Source organism: Clarias gariepinus, chromosome 5, assembly GCF_024256425.1.
Source record: "Clarias gariepinus isolate MV-2021 ecotype Netherlands chromosome 5, CGAR_prim_01v2, whole genome shotgun sequence".
Classification (NCBI taxonomy): domain Eukaryota; kingdom Metazoa; phylum Chordata; class Actinopteri; order Siluriformes; family Clariidae; genus Clarias; species Clarias gariepinus.
In genome coordinates, this window is record NC_071104.1 from 40,678,197 (window position 1) to 40,704,633 (window position 26,437).

General features: G+C 41.8%; 1 protein-coding gene across 1 annotated transcript in view; it reads right to left on the reverse strand.

Annotated features, from left to right (window-relative positions):
• Nucleotides 1-20,650: 20,650 nt before the first annotated feature.
• Nucleotides 20,651-26,437, reverse strand: part of asic4a (acid-sensing (proton-gated) ion channel family member 4a) — a 96,067-nt gene continuing 90,280 nt past the window's right edge. The window contains exons 6-10 of the mRNA XM_053496612.1: nucleotides 23,733-23,889; nucleotides 23,560-23,651; nucleotides 22,594-22,673; nucleotides 22,258-22,368; nucleotides 20,651-21,219 (exon numbers count right to left, since the gene is read on the reverse strand). Coding sequence (XP_053352587.1) covers nucleotides 21,091-21,219; nucleotides 22,258-22,368; nucleotides 22,594-22,673; nucleotides 23,560-23,651; nucleotides 23,733-23,889 — 569 coding nt within the window. The 3' untranslated portion in view covers nucleotides 20,651-21,090. The remainder of the gene's footprint in view (nucleotides 21,220-22,257; nucleotides 22,369-22,593; nucleotides 22,674-23,559; nucleotides 23,652-23,732; nucleotides 23,890-26,437) is intronic.

Genomic DNA, 26,437 nt, shown 5'->3' on the forward strand with positions numbered 1-26,437 from the left:
GAAGAGAAGAAGAGGAGAGATGGCAGTTAGGTATGGTCACAGTCGAACAATGTAAAAAGTAAATGTATTTTTAGTGCAGCGTGCAAGCAGAGACTCCGGCAGGACTAACTATGACAGCATAACTAAAAAGGGAGAGCCAGAAGGAAACACAAACATGAGGGCTTCCAGAGATGTAAGGCAACCAATCACCTCACCGTCAACAAACCTGAGTGATCAATGAGAGTGAGGAAGACAGCATCCAAACATACCAGTTCACCTAATACTCTACGTCCATGAGTCCCCCAGATCTGCTCCTTTACCTAAGGCTAATCTATTTATAAAAATGCTTGGATAAATCAATAGGTTTTTAGCCTGGACTTAAACACTGAGACTGTGTCTGAGTCCCGAACACTATTTGGAAGACTATTCCATAACTTTGGGGCTTTGTAAGAAAAAGCTCTGCCCCCTGCTGTAGTTTTAATAATACGCGGTACTGACAAGCAGCCTGCATCCTTTGATCGAAGTAGGCGTGGCGGATTGTAAGACACTAGCAGTTCACTCAGATACTGCGGCGCGAGACCATTTAATGCTTTATACGTCAAAAGTAGTATTTTAAAATCGATGCGAAATTTCACAGGAAGCCAATGCAATGTGGATAAGATAGGGGTGATGTGCTCATATCTTCTGTTTCGAGTGAGGACTCTCGCTGCTGCATTCTGGACTAATTGAAGCTTGTTTAAGCACCTAGTTGAACAACCAGACAGTAAGGCGTTACAATAATCCATCCTAGACGTGATAAAAGCATGAACTAGTTTTTCTGCATCGTTTAGTGACAATATATTTCTTATCTTATCTGAGGTGAAAGAATGCTATCCTGGTAATATTATCTACATGTGCTTCAAATGAAAGGCTTGAATCTATAATCACACCGAGGTCTTTTACTGTTGCACTTGATGGAACAGAAAGGCCATTTAAAATCACAGTGTGATCAAAAAGCTTACTTCTAGCTGCTTGTGGTCCAATGACTAGAACTTCTGTCTTATCAGGATTAAGCAGAAGGAAATTAATTAACATCCAATCTCTTATGTCCTGCACATGTTGCTTAACTTTAGTAAGCTGGTTTTTCTCATCTGGTTTTGCTGAAACGTATACTTGTGTGTCATCAGCATAACAATGAAAACTAATACCATGTTTACGAATTATGTTGCCTAGAGGAAGCATGTAAAGGGAAAAAAGCAGTGGGCCTAAAACAGAACCCTGTGGAACACCAAACTCAACTTGAGAACATGAGGAATGGTCACCATCTAAATCTACAAACTGATAACGATCAATCAAATTCAAATTCAAATTTATTTGTCACATACACAAACATACACAGTACGAAATGTAGTGAAATGCATTATATGACTGTCATTGACCCTAGAAGAGAATTAAAGTTTACAAATAAGAAATAAATATGAATAAAAGAAATACGATAGAAATTAAATAAAAAATTAAATTAAACTAGGAAAAATAGAACTAAAAATAAAAATAGAAAACAAAAATAGAAATGTGCTAGGAAAAAATAGAACTAAAAATAAAAATAGAAATATGATGTGCAAAAATAGAAATCTACTGTACAAATTGAAATATAATGTGCTGTGTGTGCAAATATGCATAGAACAAAGTGACTTTGTGCAGAGGTTATTAAAGTGTCTTTGTGCACTGGTCCAGGATGTAAACGTAAAACTGTAAAATGTAGTGTAGTTGTGAAGGTAGGTGTGCAAAGTTATTAAAGTGTCTTTGTGCAATGGTCCAGGATGTAAACGTATGACATGTAGTGTATATATGAAGGAAGGTGAGCATGTAATTGTCCATAGTGTTCATGGATGTAAGAAGATTGATAGATTTGATCAATTATGAAAAAGATGAAAAGATTGTTAGTTCTGCATAGTGGTGTGGTTGTGGTTGAGAGACCTTATCGCCTGCGGGAAGAAGCTCCTCCTCAGTCTCTCTGTGTTGGCCTTCAAGGAGCGGAATCGCTTCCCAGACGGCAACAGAGTAAACAGTCCGTTATTGGGGTGGCCGAGGTCCTTCACGATCTTCCTGGCCTCGGTCAAGCACAGCTTGCTGTAGATTGAGTGCAGGTCAGGGAGCTCGATGCGGATGATGCGCTCAGCTGATCGCACCACCCTCTGTAGAGCTCGTCTGTCCTGCATGGTGCTGTTCCCGAACCAGGTCGTGATATTTCCCGTCAGGATGCTCTCTATGGTGCAGGAGTAGAAATTCCTTAACACCTTGGAGGGCAGTCTAAAGTCTCTCAAGCGTCTGAGGTGGTAGAGACGCTGCCGGGCCTTTTTTACCACGGTGTTGATGTGACAGGACCATGCCAGGTCCTGCGTGATGTGAACACCGAGGTATCTGAAGCTGTCCACTCTCTCCACTGGGCTCCTGTTGATGACGGGGGTCTGGTAGTTCCTCACCTGCTTTGTACTAAAGTCCACTATCAGCTCCTTTGTCTTACTGACGTTCAGGAGGAGATTGTTTCTCTGGCACCAGTTCTCCAGATTTCCAACCTCCTCCAGGTAGGCCGTCTCATCGTTGTTCGTGATCAGGCCCACCACAACAGTGTCGTCAGCGAACTTGATGATGGTGGTGGAGCTGGTAGTGGCCACGCAGTCGTGGGTGTACAGAGAGTACAGCAGGGGGCTCAGAACACAACCCTGGGGGGCTCCAGTGCTGAGAGTGAGGGAGGCTGAGACATGTCCGCCCATCCTTACTGCCTGTGGTCTGCCAGTCAGAAAATTGGAGATCCACTGACACATTGATGAGCTGAGTCCCAGGTGCTCCAGCTTAGTGGTAAGTGTGGAGGGAATTATGGTATTAAATGCAGAACTGTAGTCGATGAAGAGCATTTTCACATAATTCCCCCTCCGAGTGTCCAGGTGAGTGAGAGATGTATGGAGGAGATGAGAGATTGCATCGTCCGTGGAACGGTTTGTACGATAAGCGAACTGTAGTGGGTCTAGTGTGTCTGGTAGTGAAGAAATGATGAAGTCTCTGACCAGGCGTTCAAAGCACTTCATCACTACTGAGGTGAGGGCTACAGGGCGATAATCATTGAGGGAAGCAGGATGAAGCATGTGGGGATCACCGACTGAGATAAAGAGATGTTGAATATCTCAGTGAACACAGGTGCTAGCTGGTCTGCGCAGGCTCTGAGAATGCGGCCTGAGATGCCGTCTGGTCCTGCTGCTTTCCTGGTGTTCACTCTCTTGAAGGCTCTCCTCACGTCATGCTCTGAGATGATGAACGCGCTTCCAGTGCTGGCAGTGACTTCCTGTCTGCAGCCGTTAGCGCCGCTAGCATTAGCGCCGCTAGCATTAGCATCGCTAGCGTCTTTAGCTGCAGCCTCGAAGCGAGCATAGAAAGTGTTCAGCTCGTCTGCCAGAGACACGTCTGCGTTTATCATACCGGATGTTGGTGCTTTATAATCCGTTATTGTTCTTAATCCCTGCCACAGGCTCCTAGAGTCACTCTGTTGGAGTTGTGACTCTAGTTTCCTCCCATAGCGCTGCTTCGCCTCTTTCACCGCCTTCCGGACGCTGTATGACGCAGCCTTATATGGTTCCATGTCCCCCGACGCAAGTCCTGTGTTGTAGGCAGCGGTGCGAGATCTCAGAGCGTCGCGGATGGTTTTATCCACCCACGGCTTCTGGTTGGGAAACGTTTTAATAGTCTTTTTTTCTATGGTATCGTCCGCTAGTTTCCCGATGAATCCCACAACCGCTTCCGTAAACACGCTGACGTCACCATCGGAGCTGTTTCTGAACATGTCCCAGTCTGCGTCATCGAGTGCGTCCTGTAACGCGGCCACCGATTGGTCCGTCCAGCACGCGACCTCCCTCTGAACCGGAACTTTCTGTTTCAGCCTTTGTTTGTATTTTGGCATGAGGAAGATGGCGGCGTGGTCGGATTTACCAAACGGTGGACAAGATTGTGCCTTGTAGCCGTCCTTGAGCGTTGTATAGCAGTGGTCCAGTGTCCTTTCGCCCCTGGTGGGGCAGGTGATGTGCTGATAAAAGTTCGGCGCTGCGCGTTTGAGGTTGGCACTGTTAAAATCCCCCGCCACAATAAGCGCAGCGTCCCGGTGTTGTGTTTGTTGTTGTGTGAGTGCCTCATGCAGCTCGCATAAGGCAGTGTCCGTGTCCGCTTGTGGTGGAATATAAACGGCGCTGATTATGACCGATGTAAACTCCCGAGGAAGGTAAAAAGGACGACACATGATGGACAGTAGTTCCAGGTTGGGTGTGCAGGAGCGTGTGAGAGGAACAATGCTCGCGCTGTTGCACCAGTTGCTGTTCACCATTAAACACACGCCGCCTCCCCTTGACTTCCCCGAGTCCCGCGTCCTGTCCATGCGGTGAACCGAGAAGAACTCGGCCGGCTGGATGGCGTGGTCCGGCACCGCTGGGTTCAGCCATGTCTCGGTGAAGCAGAGGAGATTGCAGTCCCGAATGTCTCTCTGGAACTTTATCCTGGCCCTGAGGTCATCGAGCTTGTTTTCCATTGACTGGACGTTGGCGAGCAGGATGCTAGGCAGAGGTGTGCGGTGTGCACGGGCTCTCAGCCTGTTCCTGACGCCGGCTCGTTTCCCCCGGGGCCGCCGCTTCGCGTCGCGTCCTTTGTTGTCCCTCAGGATCTCACTCGGCCAGCTCGGATCCGGAGTTAAAAACGTCGAATTGTAAGTACATTGTATACCAATAGAAACAAGAGTGTCTCTATCATAACTAATGTACCCCATGGTGGTAATTTTGCCGGTTTTAAAACGCTGTAAACTAACTTAAAGAACAAAAACAAAGAAAAGGTGGTCGGAGCAGTCGTGACGGCAGCCGACCTCACCGGCGCCATCTAGAAACCCAATCAAATAGGATCTGAGCCATAAGAGGGCCATTTCCTTAATTCCTACTACATTTTCTAATCTGTAAAGGAGAATACCATGATCAGAATCAGAATCAGAATCAGAAAGAGTTTTATTGCCAAGTACGCTTACACGTAAAAGGAATTTGTTTTAGTGACAGAGCTTCCAGAACAGAATCAATAGTGTCAAAAGCTGCACTGAGGTCGAGTAACACAAGTATAGTGACACAACCCTGATTAGAGGCCACTAGGAGGTCATTTACTACCTTAACGAGTGCTGTCTCTGTGCTGTGATGAGGCCTAAATCCTGACTGATACAGTTCATGTATGCTATTCCTATGTAATCCAACCAAGGAAAAGTAATCCATCGAAAGCAACAGACAAACTCTCTCTCTTTATCAACAGCGCTGTGTACATCATCTCTTTTTCCCGAGTCCTTTGCCGGTTCCGGCTTTATGCCAGTACACATGATCTCACTCCGCTTCCAGTTCCCTCGCACTGCGATATGCTCGCGAGAGCTTAACCCTGTGATCAAACACTGTCTATGGGGACAACAAAAACCATATCGGCCACATTTCCTTGCGCAGGTGAGCATTATTAGCTCCTTAGTTATTATCCTGTTATTTAAAATGACCCCCCCTTTGCCTCTGGCGTTTGAGGAGAGTGTCCGTAAAAGCGCTTCAAATTAACCACATTCAGTATGTCAGTTTTACCGTGTAATTAATTGGTCCTTTTTTATTGGCCTTTTTTAAAATTTCGGCTGGTCCCTCCCACTTGGGCGCTAGCTTTGCTATAAATCTCTTTGCTGCGGAGGAGAGTAGGTGAGTTTTTATTCAAACCAGGTCACCCGGCTGAGAGTGGGCCTCTTTCCTCTGGGCATTGTAGTATCTGGCTTGTTCGGCTTTATGTTCTTTTACTCTGTTTCACCTTCTCCGTGATATTGTAAGTATTTCTCTTTCCAGTAGTGTGTATGCTGTGTGATCCGGTGTTGGTGGGTTATTGATAAGCCTTTCGAGTGGCCCTTTTAGTGCCGGCCTAGTGTGAGCGTTTTGCTGGTTGTCTCCTGTTGGGCAGTGTTGATGGCGAAGCGGAGTTCTGGTAACCATTGGTCTCATTTTTGGTGATGGTCCCCAACGTATGATGCTATCATTGTCTTCAAAGTCCTGTTAACTCGTTCCGTTAGGTTAGTTTGTGGGTGATAGCTTGTAGTTAGCTTCTGGATGCTCGCCCAGATTTGGCAGAGTTAGGCCAACAGCTGAGATGTAAACTGGGGTTCTCGATCATAAACTATCCATAGGACTTTCACCAGTTTTGGTGTCTTTACATCCCTGAGGGGAAACATCTCCACCCATTTGGTATAATAATCTACCACCACCAGCAGGTACTCATGTCGCCTTTTACTCCAGGAAAAGGGACCCATGACGTCCAATCCCACGGTGTGTCCCTCAGTGCTCTGTAACAGCCCACTAGATTTGGAGTTTTTGTTCTTGTATCTTTGGCAAACACTGCAGGTTTTTACGTACGGCCAGACGTCTTTCCACACAGTCGGCCACCATGCCATGTCTAGTAGTCTTAAAAATGTTTTTAGTTGCTCCAGGTGTCCACCTTAGGGGTTGTCATTATAGTAGTGGAGAAAGCTTTTAATTAATGACTGAGGCACTACTAGCTGAAATTTTTCTCTGTGTCTTACTGGTACCCAGTGATATAACGCCCCTTGGTGGTGTTCAAAGGATCTTGTGAGCTTCTTGGCTGGTCCTTAGAGAGCAGCCTGATGATCATAGGGTCTTTCTGTTGGGCTTGAGTTATCTCACACAGGTCGCTGGGTAAGTCTGAGAAACATTTAGTGGTCGTGATGGCTAGACATGGGGCGGCGCCCACTTGTAGCTCTGCTCTCAGGAGTCCTGGCAAAGGCCCTCAACAAAGCTTGCGCCTCGTATTGATAGCTCCCTGTTTGCCAACCAGTGTGTGGTGTTCAGACCTAATATCTCTCCTGTGAGGGGGGAGCTTCTGTCTCAGGCGCAGGGGACAACATTCTATCCCCGGCCCGAACTCTGGTTGGGGCTGGTCTTCCAGCCAGTGTAATTAAAACTATACTAAGTGCAAGGACTCCCTCTACTAAAGGAACTTATGCCCTCAAATGGAGTGTACAGTATTAAAAATTGGTGCATAGTAAAACATGTAGACCCAGTCCACTGCCAAATTGTTTCAGTGCTGAAGTTTCTACAAGAAAACTGACCTCGGGCTTATGCCCTAGTATTTTTAGAACGTAGGTAGCCACTATTTCGTATCATCTGGTAAACATCGCATTAGTTTTTTTATAGTCGTATTTTGATCGTCTGTAGATCGCCTGTTTAAGCTGTTAAATAATACATCTTCTTTACATCTATACGACGTCTATACGACGTATCTTTATCATCCGAAATTTGTTGGTATGTGGACAAAGAGTGGAGAAACACCAAAGGAGAATCACCCAGAAGGTGGTGCTAGTGCAACACTTATGGATGCAAGCCGCCGTTAAACTCCAAAGAAGAAGAATAAAAGGAACAGCTTGTTGGGAAGACGAACGTTTGGCGGTGTAACGGGTGTGCTGTGTGGGTTTTAAGGAAGGTGTGTAAGCAGAGGTGATCATGGGGGAAAAGTCTTTTAATTAGGAAAACCAAACATACAGACATCTACATCAGGGAAACTAAGGAACGGCAACACAGGACAAAAGGGAAACCAAAGGCTACACAAAACAGGATCTAAACTAAACAAGAGTTACACTAAGACAGGCTAAACATGGAGTTACACTGAGACAGGGAGTTACACTGAGACAGGGAGTTACACTGAGACAGGGAGTTACACTGAGACAGGGAGTTACACTGAGACAGGCTAAACATGGAGATACACTGAGACAGGGAGTTACACTGAGACAAGCTAAACATGGAGTTACACTGAGACAGGGAGTTACACTGAGACAGGCTAAACATGGACTAGACACTGAGACAGGCTAAACATGACAAACTAGGATGACTAAACAAAACTAAAACAAGAATAACACAAACCAGGAGCTAGGGAAGTGGCATGACACCAAGAACAGGGAAACATAACACCCACTTAACTTGAACGCAAGTTAACACAACAGATGCCAGACCAAGGAAACTAAACTGAGAGACTATTTAACACAAACGTAATTAGCTACCCTCGGTTCAGGTGTGCTCCAATCACCTGACCGAGGTGCACTCTGGGCGGCGGAGCGAGGAACACGACGTCGTCGTCAGCAAAACAGGCAGGTGACTCGACGTCGACGCAAGGCGGAGGAGGAAGAGCTGGATTGCCAGACAAAGGCTCGCCGTTGTCGAGGCCGTCGAAGCAGGGCAGAGGCGGCAGCACGATGTCGTTCAGGTCGACGACGCAGGGCAGAGGTGGAAGCACGATGTCGTTCAGGTCGACGACGCAGGGCAGAGGTGGAAGCTCACCATCCGCGTAGGGCTGAGGTTCGCCGTCGTCGAGGTCGACGAAGTAGGGCAGCGGGGGAAGCTTGCCGAAGCTGGACAGAGGCAGCTCTGGCTCATGCCTGTCGGGGTTCTCGGAGCCCTCCACTGGGCTCTCTGGGAGACCGGAGCCCTCCACTGGGCTCTCTGGGAGACCGGAGCCCTCCACTGGGCTCTCTGGGAGACCGGAGCCCTCCACTGGGCTCTCTGGGAGACCGGAGCCCTCCACTGGGCTCTCTGGGAGACCGGAGCCCTCCACTGGGCTCTCTGGGAGACCGGAGCCCTCCACTGGGCTCTCTGGGAGACCGGAGCCCTCCACTGGGCTCTCTGGGAGACCGGAGCCCTCCACTGGGCTCTCTGGGAGACCGGAGCCCTCCACTGGGCTCTCTGGGAGACCGGAGCCCTCCACTGGGCTCTCTGGGACCGCGGCAGGGTGGACTGGAGGTACTGGGCTTCCCTTGTCTAGCTGGACGAGCTGGTCCTGGAGCCGTGCACCCAACTCCAGCAGGGTTTGCATGCGTTCCTGGTCATTGGCTGCCCGGCACGCATTGATCTGCTGGATCAGCTCTCCAGTCAGCTGTTGGAGCAGTCGCCTCTGCTGTTGCTGCTCCTCGCCATGCCCCTTTTGCCGACACACCGACTGGGGTTTTTCCTTACCCCTGGTTCTGTCGACCTGTGTCTGTGGGGGCACGCGTCGTATCGCCAGCCTCGAGCCTCTCCAGTCCTGCTGCGTTGCTCGCTCGCCCTCTCCAGTCCTTTGCTGCTGAGCACTGCAGGGCGTCGCTCCCCTCGCTCCTGCGTGCTCCACATTGTTCCGTCGGATGGCAAGCCGACTACCCACGAGGTCCGCTTGCCCCGACGTCATGATCCTAGCCCCCCCCAAAAAAATATCCAGGGGAGGCCCCTCCGCTATACTATTACTTTTTAGGTCTGGCATTCTGTAACGGGTGTGCTGTGTGGGTTTTAAGGAAGGTGTGTAAGCAGAGGTGATCATGGGGGAAAAGTCTTTTAATTAGGAAAACCAAACATACAGACATCTACATCAGGGAAACTAAGGAACGGCAACACAGGACAAAAGGGAAACCAAAGGCTACACAAAACAGGATCTAAACTAAACAAGAGTTACACTAAGACAGGCTAAACATGGAGTTACACTGAGACAGGGAGTTACACTGAGACAGGCTAAACATGGAGATACACTGAGACAGGGAGTTACACTGAGACAAGCTAAACATGGAGTTACACTGAGACAGGGAGTTACACTGAGACAGGCTAAACATGGACTAGACACTGAGACAGGCTAAACATGGACTAGACACTGAGACAGGCTAAACATGGACTAGACACTGAGACTGGCTAAACATGACAAACTAGGATGACTAAACAAAACTAAAACAAGAATAACACAAACCAGGAGCTAGGGAAGTGGCATGACACCAAGAACAGGGAAACATAACACCCACTTAACTTGAACGCAAGTTAACACAACAGATGCCAGACCAAGGAAACTAAACTGAGAGACTATTTAACACAAACGTAATTAGCTACCCTCGGTTCAGGTGTGCTCCAATCACCTGACCGAGGTGCACTCTGGGAATTGAAGTTCAACTAAAAACCAAAGGAAACACAGGAAACACAAACGAAAACAAAATGGCGTCCGGGAGCATGTCGCCCTCTGGTGGTGAACTGTGACAGGCGGGCGTGTGGAAAAGGTAAGCAGGAATTAATTCCCATCTAAATAGAATAGAATTCTATCTTATAGAATTTCTAAATAGAAACAAAATGCTGAACATAAATGTCACCTGCGGTTCGGTTCTGGTTTCGGTCTGTTCTCATGAATTTTAAAGCGAGAAAAACAAAGTATAAATATTGATAATTTGCTAAATTAAGTATCATGAATTTGAATTAAATCTATCTCTATATTTTTTTTTACAGCAGTTTGTAACTGAAAAGTGTCCCGTCTGCATCTGACGTCAAGAGTTTCCTGACCAACCGTATCTAACGGTCATATTTAAAAGTCATAACGTACAGTTAAAGTACAAAAGGTTTTTGTTGGTGTATAATTTTTTTTCTATGATTTAATACTTATTTGTTTTATGTTTTGTACATCTTTTTAAATTGAGACCTCATTTGTAAGTTGCTGCTGGTGTAAAACAGTGTTTTTTATTAAAAATAAAATAAAAATCTCTGTTTTATCCCGTTTGTCTTATGCTTGAGATGTTTCTTAAAATGAGTAAAGGCTGCCTAAAACAGAGAACCAAATACATTTTAAATAAACAACACTGTTGTTCTTACAGTTCATGCACCATATTATGAAACTGTAAAGTACTAAGCATGTTTTGTACTGTACAGTATATGAAATGTTTGGTGTTACCCTCTGACACAGGCAAGGGTTGTTGCATTTTCCATCAGAACATGCCCGTGTGTCTACTGAACTCTCCCTCCTGTAACCAAAAGAAACTTTATAATAAGAAAGTTTGACTGTGGTATTGAGTTCAAAAGCGTGTAAATCAGGTCTGTGCACCTACCCCGACCCGCAGATGTATTTAATCATGGTCCCGTGAACAAATTCAGTGACATTTACAACGACGAAACGACCATGAGCTACAGTATGTCTTTAGGGAGCCCACATCGTTTACCTGGTGATATTTAAACAGAAAACTGAAATTACAAACAGGTTCTTTTTTTGTGACTATTAGCTAAACACTTATTATTGCAGAACAATAATAAACACTTATTTGTAAGTAAATTCAATATTTGTTTAATTAATAAAGGGTGATTGTTATATTCTTATTAATTTTTTAAGCTAACACCTACTGTAACCCAACATAGTTTAGTGTTTTTTTTTTTTTTAACAGAAGATATATACTTAAAAGAAACGTCCCTTTTTCAGGACTGTGTATTTTAACAATAATGTTGTAAAAATCCAAATAACTTTACAGATCTTCATTGTAAAGGGTTTAAACAATGTTTTCCATGCATGTTCAATTAACCATAATCAATTAATTAACATGCACCTGTGGAATGGTCGTTAAGACCTTAACAGCTTACAGAAAGTAGGCATTTAAGGTCACAGTTCTTAAAACACAGGACACTAAAGAGACTTGTCTACCGACTGTGAAAAACACCCAAAGAAAGATGCCCAGGGTCCCTGCTCATCTGTGTGAATGTGCATTAGGCATGCTGCAGGGAGGCATGAGGACTGCTAATGTGGCTAGGGCGATAAATTGCCATGTCCGCACCATGAGATGCCTAAGACGGCGCTACAGGGAGACAGGAAGGACAGGTGATCATCCTCGCGGTGGAAGACCACGTGTAACAACACCTGCACAGGATCAGTACATCCGAATATCACACCTGCGTGACAGGTACAGGATGGCCACAACAACTGCCCGAGTCACACCAGGAACACACAATCCCTTCATCAGTGCAACCTGTCTTTCTGAGGAATAAGCTGGAGTACGTGAGAGTGGACCATCATACATCTACCTGGTTACTAGATTACCTCACAAACCGACTTCAGTATGTGAGGACTCGAGACCAGAGTCTGACATGATTGTCTGCAACCCTGGAGACTTAGAGGAAACAGTCTCGTGCACCAGGAAACTGATGGTACACTTCTGCAGGCACAAACACACTTCTCTATCACCAGTGAACATTTAGAAAAAGGACATTGAGAGAGTGACCTCTTATAAATACCTGGGTGTCATCTAAACAGCAAACTGGACTGTTCAGACAAGACAGATATGATTTATAGGAATGGCTAGAGCAGATTCTGCCTAAATAGACTGAGGTCTTTTGGAGTGCAGGGAACACTACTGAAAACCATTTTTTGACCCTGCGGTGGCCTTAGCCATCACCTATGGAGAGATTCTCTGGTGCAGCAGCATCTCTACTGCAAACAGAAAGAGAATGGACAAGCTGATAAAGAAAGCGGGCTCAGTTCTGGGGTTTCCCCTCGACACTGTACAGGACGTGGTAGCTAAGCTCATCACTGCTGAACAATGGCTCTCACTCCCTGTAATATACATCTGTGAGCAGCTCCTTCAGGGATAGACTGTTACATCCTAAGTGTCTGAAGGAGCATTAGTGCTGTTAGACTGTACAATCAGAGCTTCTCCCAGTGAACCAGTCAATATTTTACAACATAGTTACAATATTTCACATTTTCGTGCAATAGCAACTGTGCAATAACGCCATTTTAAACTGCACAATATTGTCTAGGGCAATTTATTTGGAAATATTATTATTATTATTATTATTATTATTATTATATTACTATTGTATTGTTTTTCTTTTTCTTTATACACTCAGTGAGATCTCACCAGACTTGACTTCTTGAACTGGATTTTAAGGCTGTACAGCATAGTTTAAGGTTTGATGTAGACAACAAACCTGCTGTACACAGTTTATAAACATAATAGAGTCAGTGGTGGTTTAAATGGTTAAGGCTCTGGGTTACTGATTTGAAGGTTAGGGTTTCAAAAGCCTCAGCACCATCGGTATCCTGGCTGACACACTGACACACAAAAAAACACTGTGCTGTGAGGTACAGTACATGTGAAAAATAATTTCATCTAAATTAATAAAACTCTATAATAACAGGACTGGAGTATTTCTGGAAGAGGACATGGTTTAACATCAGGTCGAGTGTCGAGGCAGATTTTAGCTTTGAGGGGGTTTTTGAAAGCCGACCCTTTTCTTCAGAGATTGACGTGAAAGCTTCTTACAGTCTGCTAGAAATTGCAAAGGTATAAAGTCATACACTGGAAGGCTTAGCTCATCCTGGCACAATGTAATGAGCGATTACGATGGCAGATGTAGCGGAATTCACAAGGTCTTTGTCTCGTAAGCCCTGCAGAGAACCTTATTTGTAACCCGGAGAACAAAGCCGAATTGTACGTAAACCTTTTCAAGACTGCAAACAGACTGCAATAAAAGTGAGATTTCTCATTTTTAACTCAATCCTGAATTATGTAGTGTAGAGATGTCGTGCAACGACACCGTCTCCTGTTTAGTCCCCAAATAAGTAATTAATTTTCTTTTCGCCTCTTCTGGTCCGGGCTGCAGTTCTCACCTGTCTGAGTCATAAGTTTGAGATAAGCTCTTCTTTAGTGACTGCAATGTGCACCTGTACCATCCAAACATCATTTCCTAATTTTCTTTTCTTTGTTTTTTGCTTTCAGTACATTTAATTTAATTTAGTTAGTTCTGTTTTTCTTTTTTAACACTTTCATCACACTCAAACACATGAACCCAAACTGTATCTTCTGTAAATTACCTTAAATTTGAACACTCACTCTGTTCACTGCAAGTGACTTTCATTAAATGTTCTCAAGAATGTTTATTTTGATGATATAAATAATTATAACTGCACGTCTGGACTGATTCATTAGGAGTTTGGACAGAAGTACAGATGTTTTCTGTCCCATTACATGTTACTGTTTAAAGAATATATAAAACAGTTTATACAAATGTACTGTACTGGGAGAATAGTGATGTAGCTTCCTACTGTAAAAACTTAAGCAAACAGACATGTCTTTATATATCAAACACACACACACATACACACACACACACACACATTGAAAGTAAGAGAGAGAGAGAGAGAGAAAGATCGATCCAGCAGGGTACTTGTCAGGCAGTCAGTGTGTGTAACTCGACTTTATCAAGCCGGTGAGAACGAGGTGTTAACAGAGACAGGGCTGAGCTCTGTGCACCTCACACTGATGTTATCACTCCATCAGTCTGATAGAAACACTCTTTCAGCTGAAGGGTCACTACCTCAGGGATAACCTCACTTTTTTAATCGTCCTTATTGGCTCTAGTTCCATCTTCATATTTTCTCCACCACTCCATATCATTTCAGATTTAAGGTATTTGGAAGCTTTCTACAGATGAAGGACTTTAATAGATGTCCTGTTTTAAAACATTTGCTTAGAATCCATCCAACCATCCATCTATCCATCCATCAAATCATCCATACATTTATCCATCCATCCATCATGGCCTGGAGCATATCCTAGCGAGCTAAGGGCAGTAGACAGAGCAGATTTTTTTCACGATTAATTAAGAATAGTCCAATCACATGAGCCCAAATATTAAATATTAAATTAAACAATATTGATTTGCTAAGTACAAATGTAAGAGGGTTAGGGGCGCACAGTGCTGCACCCCAAGGATATAAAAAAAAAATCCAATTACATGCTTTTTACCTGCTAATAGACACTCATTTGTCCGGCGCCCCGCGTACATGAACACAAATGAACCTAATACAGTTTTAATTGTAAATAAATTATATTAATAAATACAGTGTAATATTTGGAATAAATAACTTTATTTTAATATTAAAATAAATAATTATTATGATAAATAATTGCATGTTAAAGCAGCATTCTTCTTTGCCTAACTTTAAGGGGGCAGGAGCCACTGGAACATACATCCACATGGTCTATTATTATTTTTTTTAAAACAACTTAAAATGTAAAGACTAAGAGCTTTCCTACAATAAGGTTTTAAAATTATTATTCACTAACAATACCACTATTTTCTTTAGAAGTTAATGCTAATGCTAACGTTGCTGCAAATGATAAATCATACTGAAGGCAGGGAACAGTGCAGCTCTTCATCGCTCTAACTTCAGCTTTACATTTCCCAATATCCTGAGATTAATATTCACTAAAGTCTTCCCCGTAGTCCTGAGAAAAGATAAATACACACAGCACAGCTCACTAAGGCGCTGGCATGCAGCTTAATTAACCCTTAAACCCAGCATGTAATTAAACACAACATTAAATTTAGCATGCTATTATTAAAGCTGACATACCCACAAGATGTACAGCATTTAAATATAACATAATGATCCCGCTGGGTTTAGCTATTTATAACTCAATATATAAAGATTAAGGTTTAGTTATTTCAACCTTTATTTGTCACACATACATTACTGCACAGTGAAATTCTTTATTCTTTGCATACTGTATACTAGCTTCTTGGTAGTAGGCAGGGGTCAGAGCACAGGGTTAAGCGAGAACTTTGCGGAGCTGGGGCTCGATCCGCCAATCTTCCGATCCATAACTCAGAGCTTTAAGGTATTGAGCAACCACTGCCTCATAGGTCTTTTAATGTATATACAATATATGTATTTAAAAAGAAGTTTATTTACTGTTTATCCCGGAACCCCAGAATTGGCACTTTCATTTATTTGACTTCTTTGACATTTTTATATAATCATTCCCATGTTTGGTTAATTTGCATTTAACCAAATCATCTCTTGGTATAATAATGTGTAAAGTGCAGTTCTTTCTCTACAGTGTTAATGATGCCTCTATAACTCCACTGCTGCTCGGAAGTCTCTAGGCTTCCCATCACTTTGTAAAGGCACAATCTAGACCTGACATTATAGCACCCCCTGCACTGAACTCCTGACCTGCTCCGCCCTCTATTTTAATGCTTTTTCTGGCTCACATAAATGGCAAGTTTAGCTTCAACAGGATAAAAAAGTCATTTCACCCAATTTGTAATTTTATATCCTGCATTTATGATTAACTGGTTTACTGGTTTCTGAAAATGTTTTGTCAAATTGATTAAAAATGTGTGTGTATGGGTTCACCCCTACAATGATAATTGTGTATATGTTTTTGCGTAGTTTTTTGTTTGTAGACTTAAGTTTCCCAGAAGGCACCTTGATCAGGAAACTGGGTCGAGCATTAATAATGTCAAGTGGGCATTTCTTTTGTTTTGGTTTTGTTTTGTTTTAGTTTGCATTTTGTTGTGTTTAGTTGGCTGTAGTTTTGTTAAGTTTATGTTCATTTTGCTTTTGTGCTATGGAGCTGTTTGTGTGAAGTTAAATGTGATGGTTAGGTTGTCCTGTGCCCTGTGTAGCCGCTAGTAGGGCCAGCCGCTAGTAGGCTTAGCCTCTAGTAGGATTGGCCGCTAGTGGCTTTAGCCTCTAGTATGAATTATCCTTTTGTATGTTCAGTCACTAACCCATTTAGATATTAACCCAATTAACTACTAACACAAACAGTCATTAGTCTCGTCCCTCGTCTGTCCTTGTCTTAGTTTAAGTCAGCTCCAAGTTTGTTTTGTTTACTTCTAAGCCTGCGTTAAACTCTAAGGCTGCTTTTCGCCAAAGCGCCGGTGTTTAGCCAAATAACCTGAGTGAGAAAGTTCTTTGTTTAAGTTCTTTGTTTGTTTCAAGTTCAGGTTTTGTTTATGGTTTTGGTTAAATAAAAAGACTACTTAAGATCATACTCTCTGCATCTATGCCTTCCCATTCAAGCCCACAGCAACAACACCAAAATCATGACAGTGTTAAAAAAATATTATATTTTATAAATGTCTATTTTTATTGGATTAAAACATCTTTCACAGACTAATATATACCTGCAATCGTCCATGAAGAGACTGAAAAGCATTTAGAGCATTGGGAGTCTGAGGAGCACAGAGAGACTGAAGAGCATGAAGACAATGGAGAGACTGAAAAGGATGGCATGGGGCGTCTGATTTGAGCATCATCACATGTTTTATTTGAGACAGGGGGTGAAGTAACAAGCTAAATAAAGTGATATTCTGCATGCATGAGATCACAAATACCAATGATTGGATCATGTTGTCATGATTGACAGACAGGAGGGAGAGTAAGTCTCCCTGTTCACCCATAAATAATAAATAATTTTGCTCTCTTGTGATGTTTGAATGATAGGGTGAATGCTTTTCTCTTGCATAACTCAGGAACCTGACATTGTCATGACTCAAGTACTTTTATAAAAGAGATCAACTTCCAGTGAATAGGAATGTCTATTTGAGTGCCTGCAATTTTTTTTTTTTACAATCCCAGTGGTGAGGGCATTGTTGATGAGCACCTGTTACCTTCCAATACTTAAAGATGGAGACAGGCAGGTTGCCAGAAGACAGGTGCAAAAAGGTGCACAAATTACAGGTCACACATGAGCAAAGTAAATGTCTTCCTTGAGTGATTACAGACTATTACTGGACATCAGGGTGAGCAAAAGCCTGGCTTTAGGAAGAACATAAGTACTATCCAGCAGATCTTGATATTAATGTTGAGACTGGTAGCAGAAGATCTTCCTGCCAGAACATCTATAGTTGTTTCCTGAAGGCTACGGCTAACAATAGCCTGTATGAAGAGTCTTCAGTGTTGGTCTGAGCCGGAAGAGAGCTGAGCAACTGCATAAAAATGACACAGCATTATTAGAAGGAATTATAGAGAAGATGAAAGGAGATGTAAGACGAGTATTAAACATTGCAAAGCAAACAGTCACAGACTGCAAATTTATAGATGACATCATCACACTGACAACTAATGGCCTGGATAGTCAGACCATTAGTTGTCAAGAGCAACTATGCGATAAACGAAAGTGCAAGAAATATGGTTTATTCATAAACAAAGATAGGACAAAAGTTAGGATCATGGGTGACAGCAAGGTGGACAGACATTAAGCTGGACAAAGAGAAAACAGTGCACTTGGACAGCCTGATAATAATTACTAACAACTGTTTAAAAGAAATTAACTGCTATTGAATTCTTTTGTGTCACTAAATGAAATCTGGTAAAGTGGAAAATATCTCAAAATATCTCAAAGAAGGTCAAGATTAAAATGTTGAAACTTTTTTAATTCTCTATATTTCTCTATGCCTGTAATACACAGTAACTAAGAAAAAAGGACAATACAAACATTCAATAAAAATTTAATAGAAATCTATTTTATTTAATATGTTTTTATAGAAAGATTCTGAAAACTGGATGGAGACAATAGGAATTTTAAACAAGAAAAACTGTTAGTGATGTTATTAGGGAATGTACATTTGGCCTGATTGGGCACGTACTGTATGTACGGTTGGAGGGGAAAGGTTAATCAGAGCGACAATACAGAAATAGAAATAAAAAAAAACAATGAGTAGGAAGACAAGCAAGGAGATGGATTGAATAAGATGGATCAGTGGTTTGGAGTAGGAGAATGGACAAATGTAAGATTCTTAAAGATATCAGGATTATAATGGAAGACACATTTGGCCTCCACGTTCCCATAGACTACAGAGGTTCACAGATAGAGAGCTCAAGTTGCTGTTGTCTTTCAGCTCTTCCTATTAATGTTCCGCCACAGCAAACCATCCAGTCCGCACAACAACTTGTCACGGGGTCTACATCGGATGCCCTTGATGACGCAACACACCCATTTTATCCGGCCTTGGGACTGACACTGAATCCAGAGACTGGGGTTTGGGCACTGGGTGGGAATTGAACTGTATTATATATTTATTATTATTATATAATTATGAATGTATTATAATAATGTATAAAGAGATTCATGGTTCCATAAGACGACCTTCACAGGTAACATTAGAGAAGGCAGTAATAAATGTAAAGACTTCCAACGCTGCTGTGTGATGCTATCAAACCTCTAACTGGAAACCTTTCAAAATGTCAGTGTGTTGTTTCTTTTTTTCCTTATCTGTGTGTTTTTCTGTGATTACTTCGACCCGAGATGTTGTGTGATACAGAGGAGCAGCACAAACTCATAAATAAATAATTAAAATAAAACACCACTGAAACACAGCACTATTTCTAGCTTTGTGTTACAGTTTGTTGTGTATCTGCATTGTCGGAGACCTGGCTTTTAGACTCATGGTTTTGCGATAACAAAAAGTGTGTGTGTGTGTGTGTGTGTGTGTGTGTGTGTGTGTTTATTAAATCCTGAAAATAGTCTCAGTAAGCTGTGAATGATGTGAATAGTACAGAGTAGTGCTGCTATGATCATTAACACCGTCCTGTGCAACACTTCATATGGACAAAACTCTACCCTGTGAAACCCCCAGCGACGTCACCAGTGTAGACATCACTTTCTTTGTGCGTTACCATGGTAACCTAAGCATATCGGCTACCTGTTGCTGCTAATGTGGAAAGTTCACACTACTGAAATTAAATATCATGCATAATTATTGAAAAACAGAACATATTCTATTAAAATGTGTATATCCTGTAAATAAATTATGTGACTTATTTACAAGAAATACTGTACCGATAAATAGTTTTTTTTTTTAAGGATACCTTGTTTACATATCAGTAAGGATTTCTTGATTAAATAGATTTATAAGTTAAATTAAAATATTACATTAATTACTCATTCCTATTGTGTCATATTAATGCTATGTCATCCTTGATAATAATGATAATAAATAAATAAATGAATCCCAACCTTCATTTTCTGCTCGATTGTGGTGCAGTGAGTGATTGTGAATTTTGCATGCCCACTTCCGGTGGAATGAGGAACCATCACTCTTTTGTTCCCTTACACTGTTCACTTTGAACTGAGCACTTTCACTCCCTGTGGTTTGGAATCCATGGTTGAACCTGTGCAGTGTCATTCACAGGGAACTGATCGGAACGCAGCTTGGGTCAAAGGTTACAGAAATATTTAGCAGGAAAGGTTCCTAGTTTTCAGATCCAGATACTTCATCCGATAATCAGATTAACAATCAACCTGTGTGTAACTCACTCTGTGTCTCTGTTACGTCCGATTTCGATCATGAAAATGTATTGCGTGACGTTGGTTCAAATGAACCGTAATGGTAAAGGTCCTATATGTCACTTCTTTTAGAGCTCCCAAAGTGTGTGTGTGTGTGTGTGTGTGTGTTAATGCCCTAGCTGAAATACCTTCTGTATCATATATTGCATCCCCTTTCAAACATGCTGTTGTGTCTATCTATATATATATATAGCTACTGCTAAGCCACACCCCTTCAGGGAACAGCAGAAAAGGAACAACAGCCCAGGGGAGGGGCTTTTCTTATATGACATCACCTAAGTGGGAAAATCTATTGGGCTCGTTTAAACCAGGCATGAAAGAACGACAGAAATCAGCGACTGTATTTACTCTCATTTAAACATGACTAAAGGTGAGTTTTACACAGCAGGTCCAGTTTAAGTCCAGTGCCACAGTAACACATTTAACAAACAAATACGGCTCTGTTCATTAACTGATAAGGAGGCTTATTATAACTAGGGGCATTGCTTATTTAGATTATTTTTTTGTATTTATGAATAAGCTAGCAGTACGCTGTACGATTACCAGCATGTCATTCAAACCATGAGCACACAATCTAAACCAATGATACTGTGAGTCGTTGGTGGCTTATTTCACACACACACGTTCAAAAAGACACACACACACACACACAAAATTCACTACACAAGTCATGTTAGAAAATTATTATCTTTAATACAGTTGAAGTGAATAAACATAAAGAGTTAAATATAAACACCGTGTTTAGTGTGTGTCTCCTAGAGAGACAAATATACGCTACTGCTCTGATAAACACTCGCTCGGTTATATAGCAAGAAGACGCTCTTGTCCCGCATTGACCGAATCGTGTCCCAGTGACTGGGTGGGGGGGGGATAAGGGGGAGGGGTTACAGGATGGCTCAGACTCAGAGAGAAAACAGAGGAGAAGGAGCGCAGCTGGAGATGGCTCTGATTAAAGTCCTGATGTTCCCGCACTCCATCTCATCCAGCACTCAGATCATTAACACACACACACACACACACACACACCCTCTGTCTGTCCCAAGCACAGGTTTAGGAGTTGAGCTTTGGCTGGAGCTTTCACTGGTGGATCCGAGAGACAGAGAGAGAGAGAGAGACAGAGAGACAGAGAGACAGAGAGAGCAAGACACAGAGACAGAGACTAACACAGAGACGGTCCGTAGTGTTGGTCAGCAGGCGAAGTCCTCGTTTTGATGACGAAGGTGATGATGATGATGAAGATGATGGTGGTGGTTTGGGAGGAAGGTTTTGGTGAATGTCGCCCCCTCAGTATTTCTCTCCATGTGCTCACTGACATCCTGTCGATCACACACAGGAGAGAGAGAGAGAGACGCTAAAAAAAACTTTATACTACAGCTCAATAGATCTCCAGTTCACATCAGAACACTAATTCAAATATGTCACTCTAGTTAAAATAAACACTTTCTTTCTGCATATAATACACATCCTGATCTTTATAAAAGGAGGTGCAATGCAAAGATTCATTGTGATCCATATAATTACAATAAAGATATTATTATCTTATCTTTAGATGTTGCTTTGAGAGAAATATTGTTCCCATGACACAACAAGGCCATCACACATCACTAAATGACCTGCTTTCTCAAAAAAAGAAAAAAAAACATTGTTTTATAATTAAATTGTATCATGTGGCGGCACTTGATAAGTAAATTGTATACTCATATATTAAATTGTCTTTGGCCTCAGTAAGAATTTGTTTTCGTAATATGTGTTAAGAAGCAGTGCAACATCCTGATACTTTCTAAGACTCAGTGGAATGTCCTAAGATTCAGTCACACATCCAGTCTCGGTGAGACATCCTAAGACTCAGTAAGACATCCTAGGACTTAAGATCTTAAGCTGTTTTAAAACTTAGTGAAAAATCCTAAGGCGCAGGAAGACATCCAAAGACTCATTGAGCTGTTCTACAATTTAATGAGCCATCTTAAGTCTCAGTGAGACTTCCTAAGAGTCAATGAGATGTCTTAAGACTCTGTAAGGCAGTCCAAGACTCAGTGAGACATCCGAAGACTAGACATGCAAAGCCGTAGTGAGACTTGCTGATACTGAGATTTCACATGTATTCCTAAAACTCAATAAGACTCTCTGAATCTCATGTACTGTATTTAATTGAGACTTTGAGAAGAAGCTGATAATAAAAATCACTAACACTTAATGGCACTCAGTCTTACTGAGACTTACTGAGCATCAATTTAGCTTTATGGGGCTCAGTTCGAACTCAGTGATACTAGCATTTACCAACTATTATTATTATATTATTATTATTATTATTATTATTATTATTATTATTATTATTATTATTATTATTATCAGACCCTTGTCTTTGTGTCCTGCAGGTTGACTGTAGCAACAGTGCTGGATTGTTGTCGTGGTTGTTTTTCTTCTTTCTGTGGCCTCAATGCACGCTGTAACCTGAACTTAACCACCTGCCCAGAGAGAAAGAGAGAGGGGGGGGGGGGGGTCAGGAGGCAGGGGGGAAGGAAAACAAGTAAAAAAAAAAAGTAAAAAAAAAAATAAAAAAATTGTGAGAATAGGTAACAGAGAAAGCAGTGGGGATGATAAAGTTGTAAGGCCTCGCTAATGACATTATGTCACAAAGGTAAGCTTCAGTCTCACTCTGCATTACTCAACTCTACTAATTAAAAATGTACCTCATAAATATAGTCGAGAATCTCAAGGATGGTGAGGATGCTCGCTCCAATAAAGAGACCCATCTGTCCTCCGATATCACCTGGGAGTTAAAGGAGTAAGGTTGGAGGACGGTTAGGACAGGGACTGAATGATAGGGTGTCCTGCTGTGTTCAATTCCATCTCATTCAGCTCATTAGCTCCTCACTGATCCCTTCATGAGCTGAGCTTGAGGTGTTACAGCAAGCAGGCGCACAGACACTCATTTACTCAGAGTTTTTATTTCATTAATCTAGAAACCTAAGCTCATGAACCTTAGGCAAATCAATCCAATAAACATGAGACCATCAATGCTTTATCTGTCGGGAACATTATCTCAGGAACTTTACTCCAGGAACCTAAGCCATGGAAGCTTATCTCAAGAACCTCAAGTTGGGAACTGTGAAGTAGGAACTTTAAAACATGTTGTGTTTGACTATGAATCCTAGACTAGTGGCTTTGAAATATAAACATCAGACCACAAACATTAAACCATAGAGTTTATAACATGAACTTATGTTCAGGAACTTTAGACTATAAACATATGACCAGAAAGTTAAGATCAGGAATTTTGGAGAATGAACTGAGGCTCAATGGATCTCTTCCCAGTTTATCTTCCCAAGCAGAAACTAAATTCAACATTGCCGTTGATGGAGTTATAAATAAGGGAGTGTGAATATAACGTTGACCAGTGTGGAAATTGACTTTCTAGATTAGTGCTACTCTAGTAGATATAACCTCATACATGTATTAAATTGGCAGCTTATGCGTTCAAGCAGTCAGAGTGCACGTGAAGCACAAAAGATAATCCAAAACAGAGTTAACAGTGACCTAATCAAATCTCCAAATGTAATAATTTACAGATTTATATTGAGTTATTATTCAAACTTCCACTGGTGGCGCTGAACTGGAATGGTATACATCAAGATGATTTGAGATCACATGCTCACCTAATAACCCTGCAACATCGTAGGCCTTCTTCTGCTCGATCGTCTCGTAGTTCAACGCTTCAAAGAAAATGTCCAGAATGAGGAAGTTTTCTCTGGAAATAAAAGAAAATTTAAATGAACACACACACACTCATATCCCATAATAATAATAATAATAATAATAATAATAATACCTAATGTAATCTTCTGATTTGTGGTATTTTCTGGACAGGTATCTCGCTGAGCCTTTACTGGGAATCTTCACCATAGAAAGCTCTTTACCGTAGCGTGTGAGATTACATGGAGTCTCACAAGCACATGAGAACTCGCCTGAACTCTTCTGCAACAGATCTGTGACACACACATGCGCGCACACACACACACACACACACACACACACACACATATAAAACAGCGGGTGATGAACTTAAATGAGCACAAACAATGACTTGTTAGAGTATGACCTTGAGCTAAAAGCCTGACCCGTTAGATTGAGCTAAAACCTGTTTGACAAAATTGCTCCTATCCCTCATTATTGTCTCCCAATAGAGCACACCTATGAGCTGAGCTTCATAAAAACAGAAAAAGCCAAGCACAGCATGTTAGAAGTACTGAAGACCACAGAGTGTGTGCTTAGCAATATTTACCGTAGTATTATCTGTGTGAGTTGAGAACACCATTAATGCTCATACACTGAGCATGCGGAGTTAGAGTGCATGTATTATCTGTTATTACAGTAATTATAGTGCATGAACGCCTAGGCCATTGCAATTTTTCGATCAGATGTTGATGGAAGATGCCATATGGCGCTTTGTCTTGTTTTTCTCCCAGCAGCAGGACTTAATAAGAACCAATACACAGTACATATACATGTAATATGAGTCAAGAATAATAGATATCGGACTGATGGTGAATCAGTGTTTTAAAGAAACAGCAAACTGGAGGTCAGAGACAGATGGAGGTGATGTACAAATCAGAGGCTAGATTAAGAACAATATCAAGAGCCAAAGCAAAACAGAAACCAGACACAAAAACACGGCTTGGTAATAATCAGAGACAGAACTAAACAGGACTGAGAATCCTTATAACGTGTGCTTATTGGGAGCAGGTGTGCGTGGTCAGTAATTAGGAGAGAGACAACATGTGACCAGGAATAAGTGGTTGCTGTGAAGACTAACGATTTCCTGATTATTTTAATGAAAATTTAACTCTCAAGCATTCTTCTTCTTCTTCAAGACATGAAACTTTGACTCAAGAACTTGTGCTGGAGGGCCGGAGTAGCTCAGTGGTTAAGGCATTGGACTACTGAGCAGAAGGTCCCAGGTTTAATTAGGAGTCAGCGGACCCACCGACGGGTACACTTGCATTTTTTTTTGGAAACGTGGAAAATCATGTTTGATCGTACACATAAGTTTTGTACATTATTTATATCCGTGAAGGGTCTTCATTTATTTATGTACACTCATAATATCCACAAAACATTGTGCTTTTATTAAATAAAGAAAATAAACAGGGTACGCTTTTAGCTGTCTCAGTTTTTCACGAAAATATTTTTGAAACACGTTACTAAAATCAACTGAAGCTCTGCGAATACTGCACACACAGACATGAGAAATATATCTATAGAAAGCCTAAAGTGTCTACTTCTAAATGATGCAAAACACAATGTAAACAAAAAATCTAAGTTCATGTAATCCATGTGAAACCAAAGAGAGGCACAGAATTTCTGTCGCACTTTATTATTTGATAATGACCGGGGGCAGGACACGCCCAAACAGTCTGGGGTCCACCCGGACACCGGCATGAAAACACACACACACAGACGGGCTTAAAAACACACAGTTTATTATTTAAGCAAGCTGTTATCACAATGGGTAAGTTACTAAGTCTTATATAACTCTTATTCTAATAATAGTTCATGTCGGCTAGATTTTGTCAGCTTATGTGAAACATTGTCTTTCAATACTACTTACATAGTTTAGATCAATTATGCTAACATGCTGCCTTATGTCGCCATCACCCTTGGCTTACTCATCAGCGAAATTCCATTCATTCATCTCATTATTATCTAGACACATTTTTCTCACACATACACAATTTATTATTATTATTATTATTATTTTATAATATATATATATATATATATATTAATTAATTTATTATTTTTTTCTTCATTATTATTTTTTTTATTATTAATTTATAATTTTTTGTGAAGCTGCTTTGAGACAATGACCATTGTTAAAAGTGCTATATAAATAAAATTGAATTGAATTAAATTGAATGTCCTTCACAATCTTCCTGGCCTTGGGCCAGCACCGCTTGCTGTAGATCGAGTGCAGGTCAGGGAGATCGGTGCGGATGATGTGCTTAGCTGATCGCACCACCCTCTGTAGAGCTCGTCTGTCCTGCATGGTGCTGTTCCAGAACCAGGTTGAGATGTTTCCCGTCGGGATGCTTTCTATGGTGCAGGAGTAAAAGTTCCTGAGCACCTTGGAGGGCAGTCTGAAGTCTCTCAAGCATCTGAGGTGGTAGTGATGCTGTCGGGCCTTTTTCACCAGGGTGTTGATGTGACAGGACCATGACAGGTCTTGTGTGATGTGAACACTTTGAGCGGCAGGACACGCCCAAACAGGACACGCTACAATTTGCCTACTAAGGTGAGGGCTACAGGGCGATAGTCATTGAAAGAAGCAGGATGAGATTTCTTTGGAACAGGAACAATAATGGACTCCTTGAAGCATGTGGGGATCACCAACTGAGATAGAGAGATGTTGAATCTCAGAGTGTCGCGGATGGTTTTATTCACCCACGGCTTCTGGTTGGGAAACATTTTGATAGTCATTTTTTGCACGGTATCATCCGCTAGTTTACCAATGAGTCTCACAACCGCTTCCGTAAA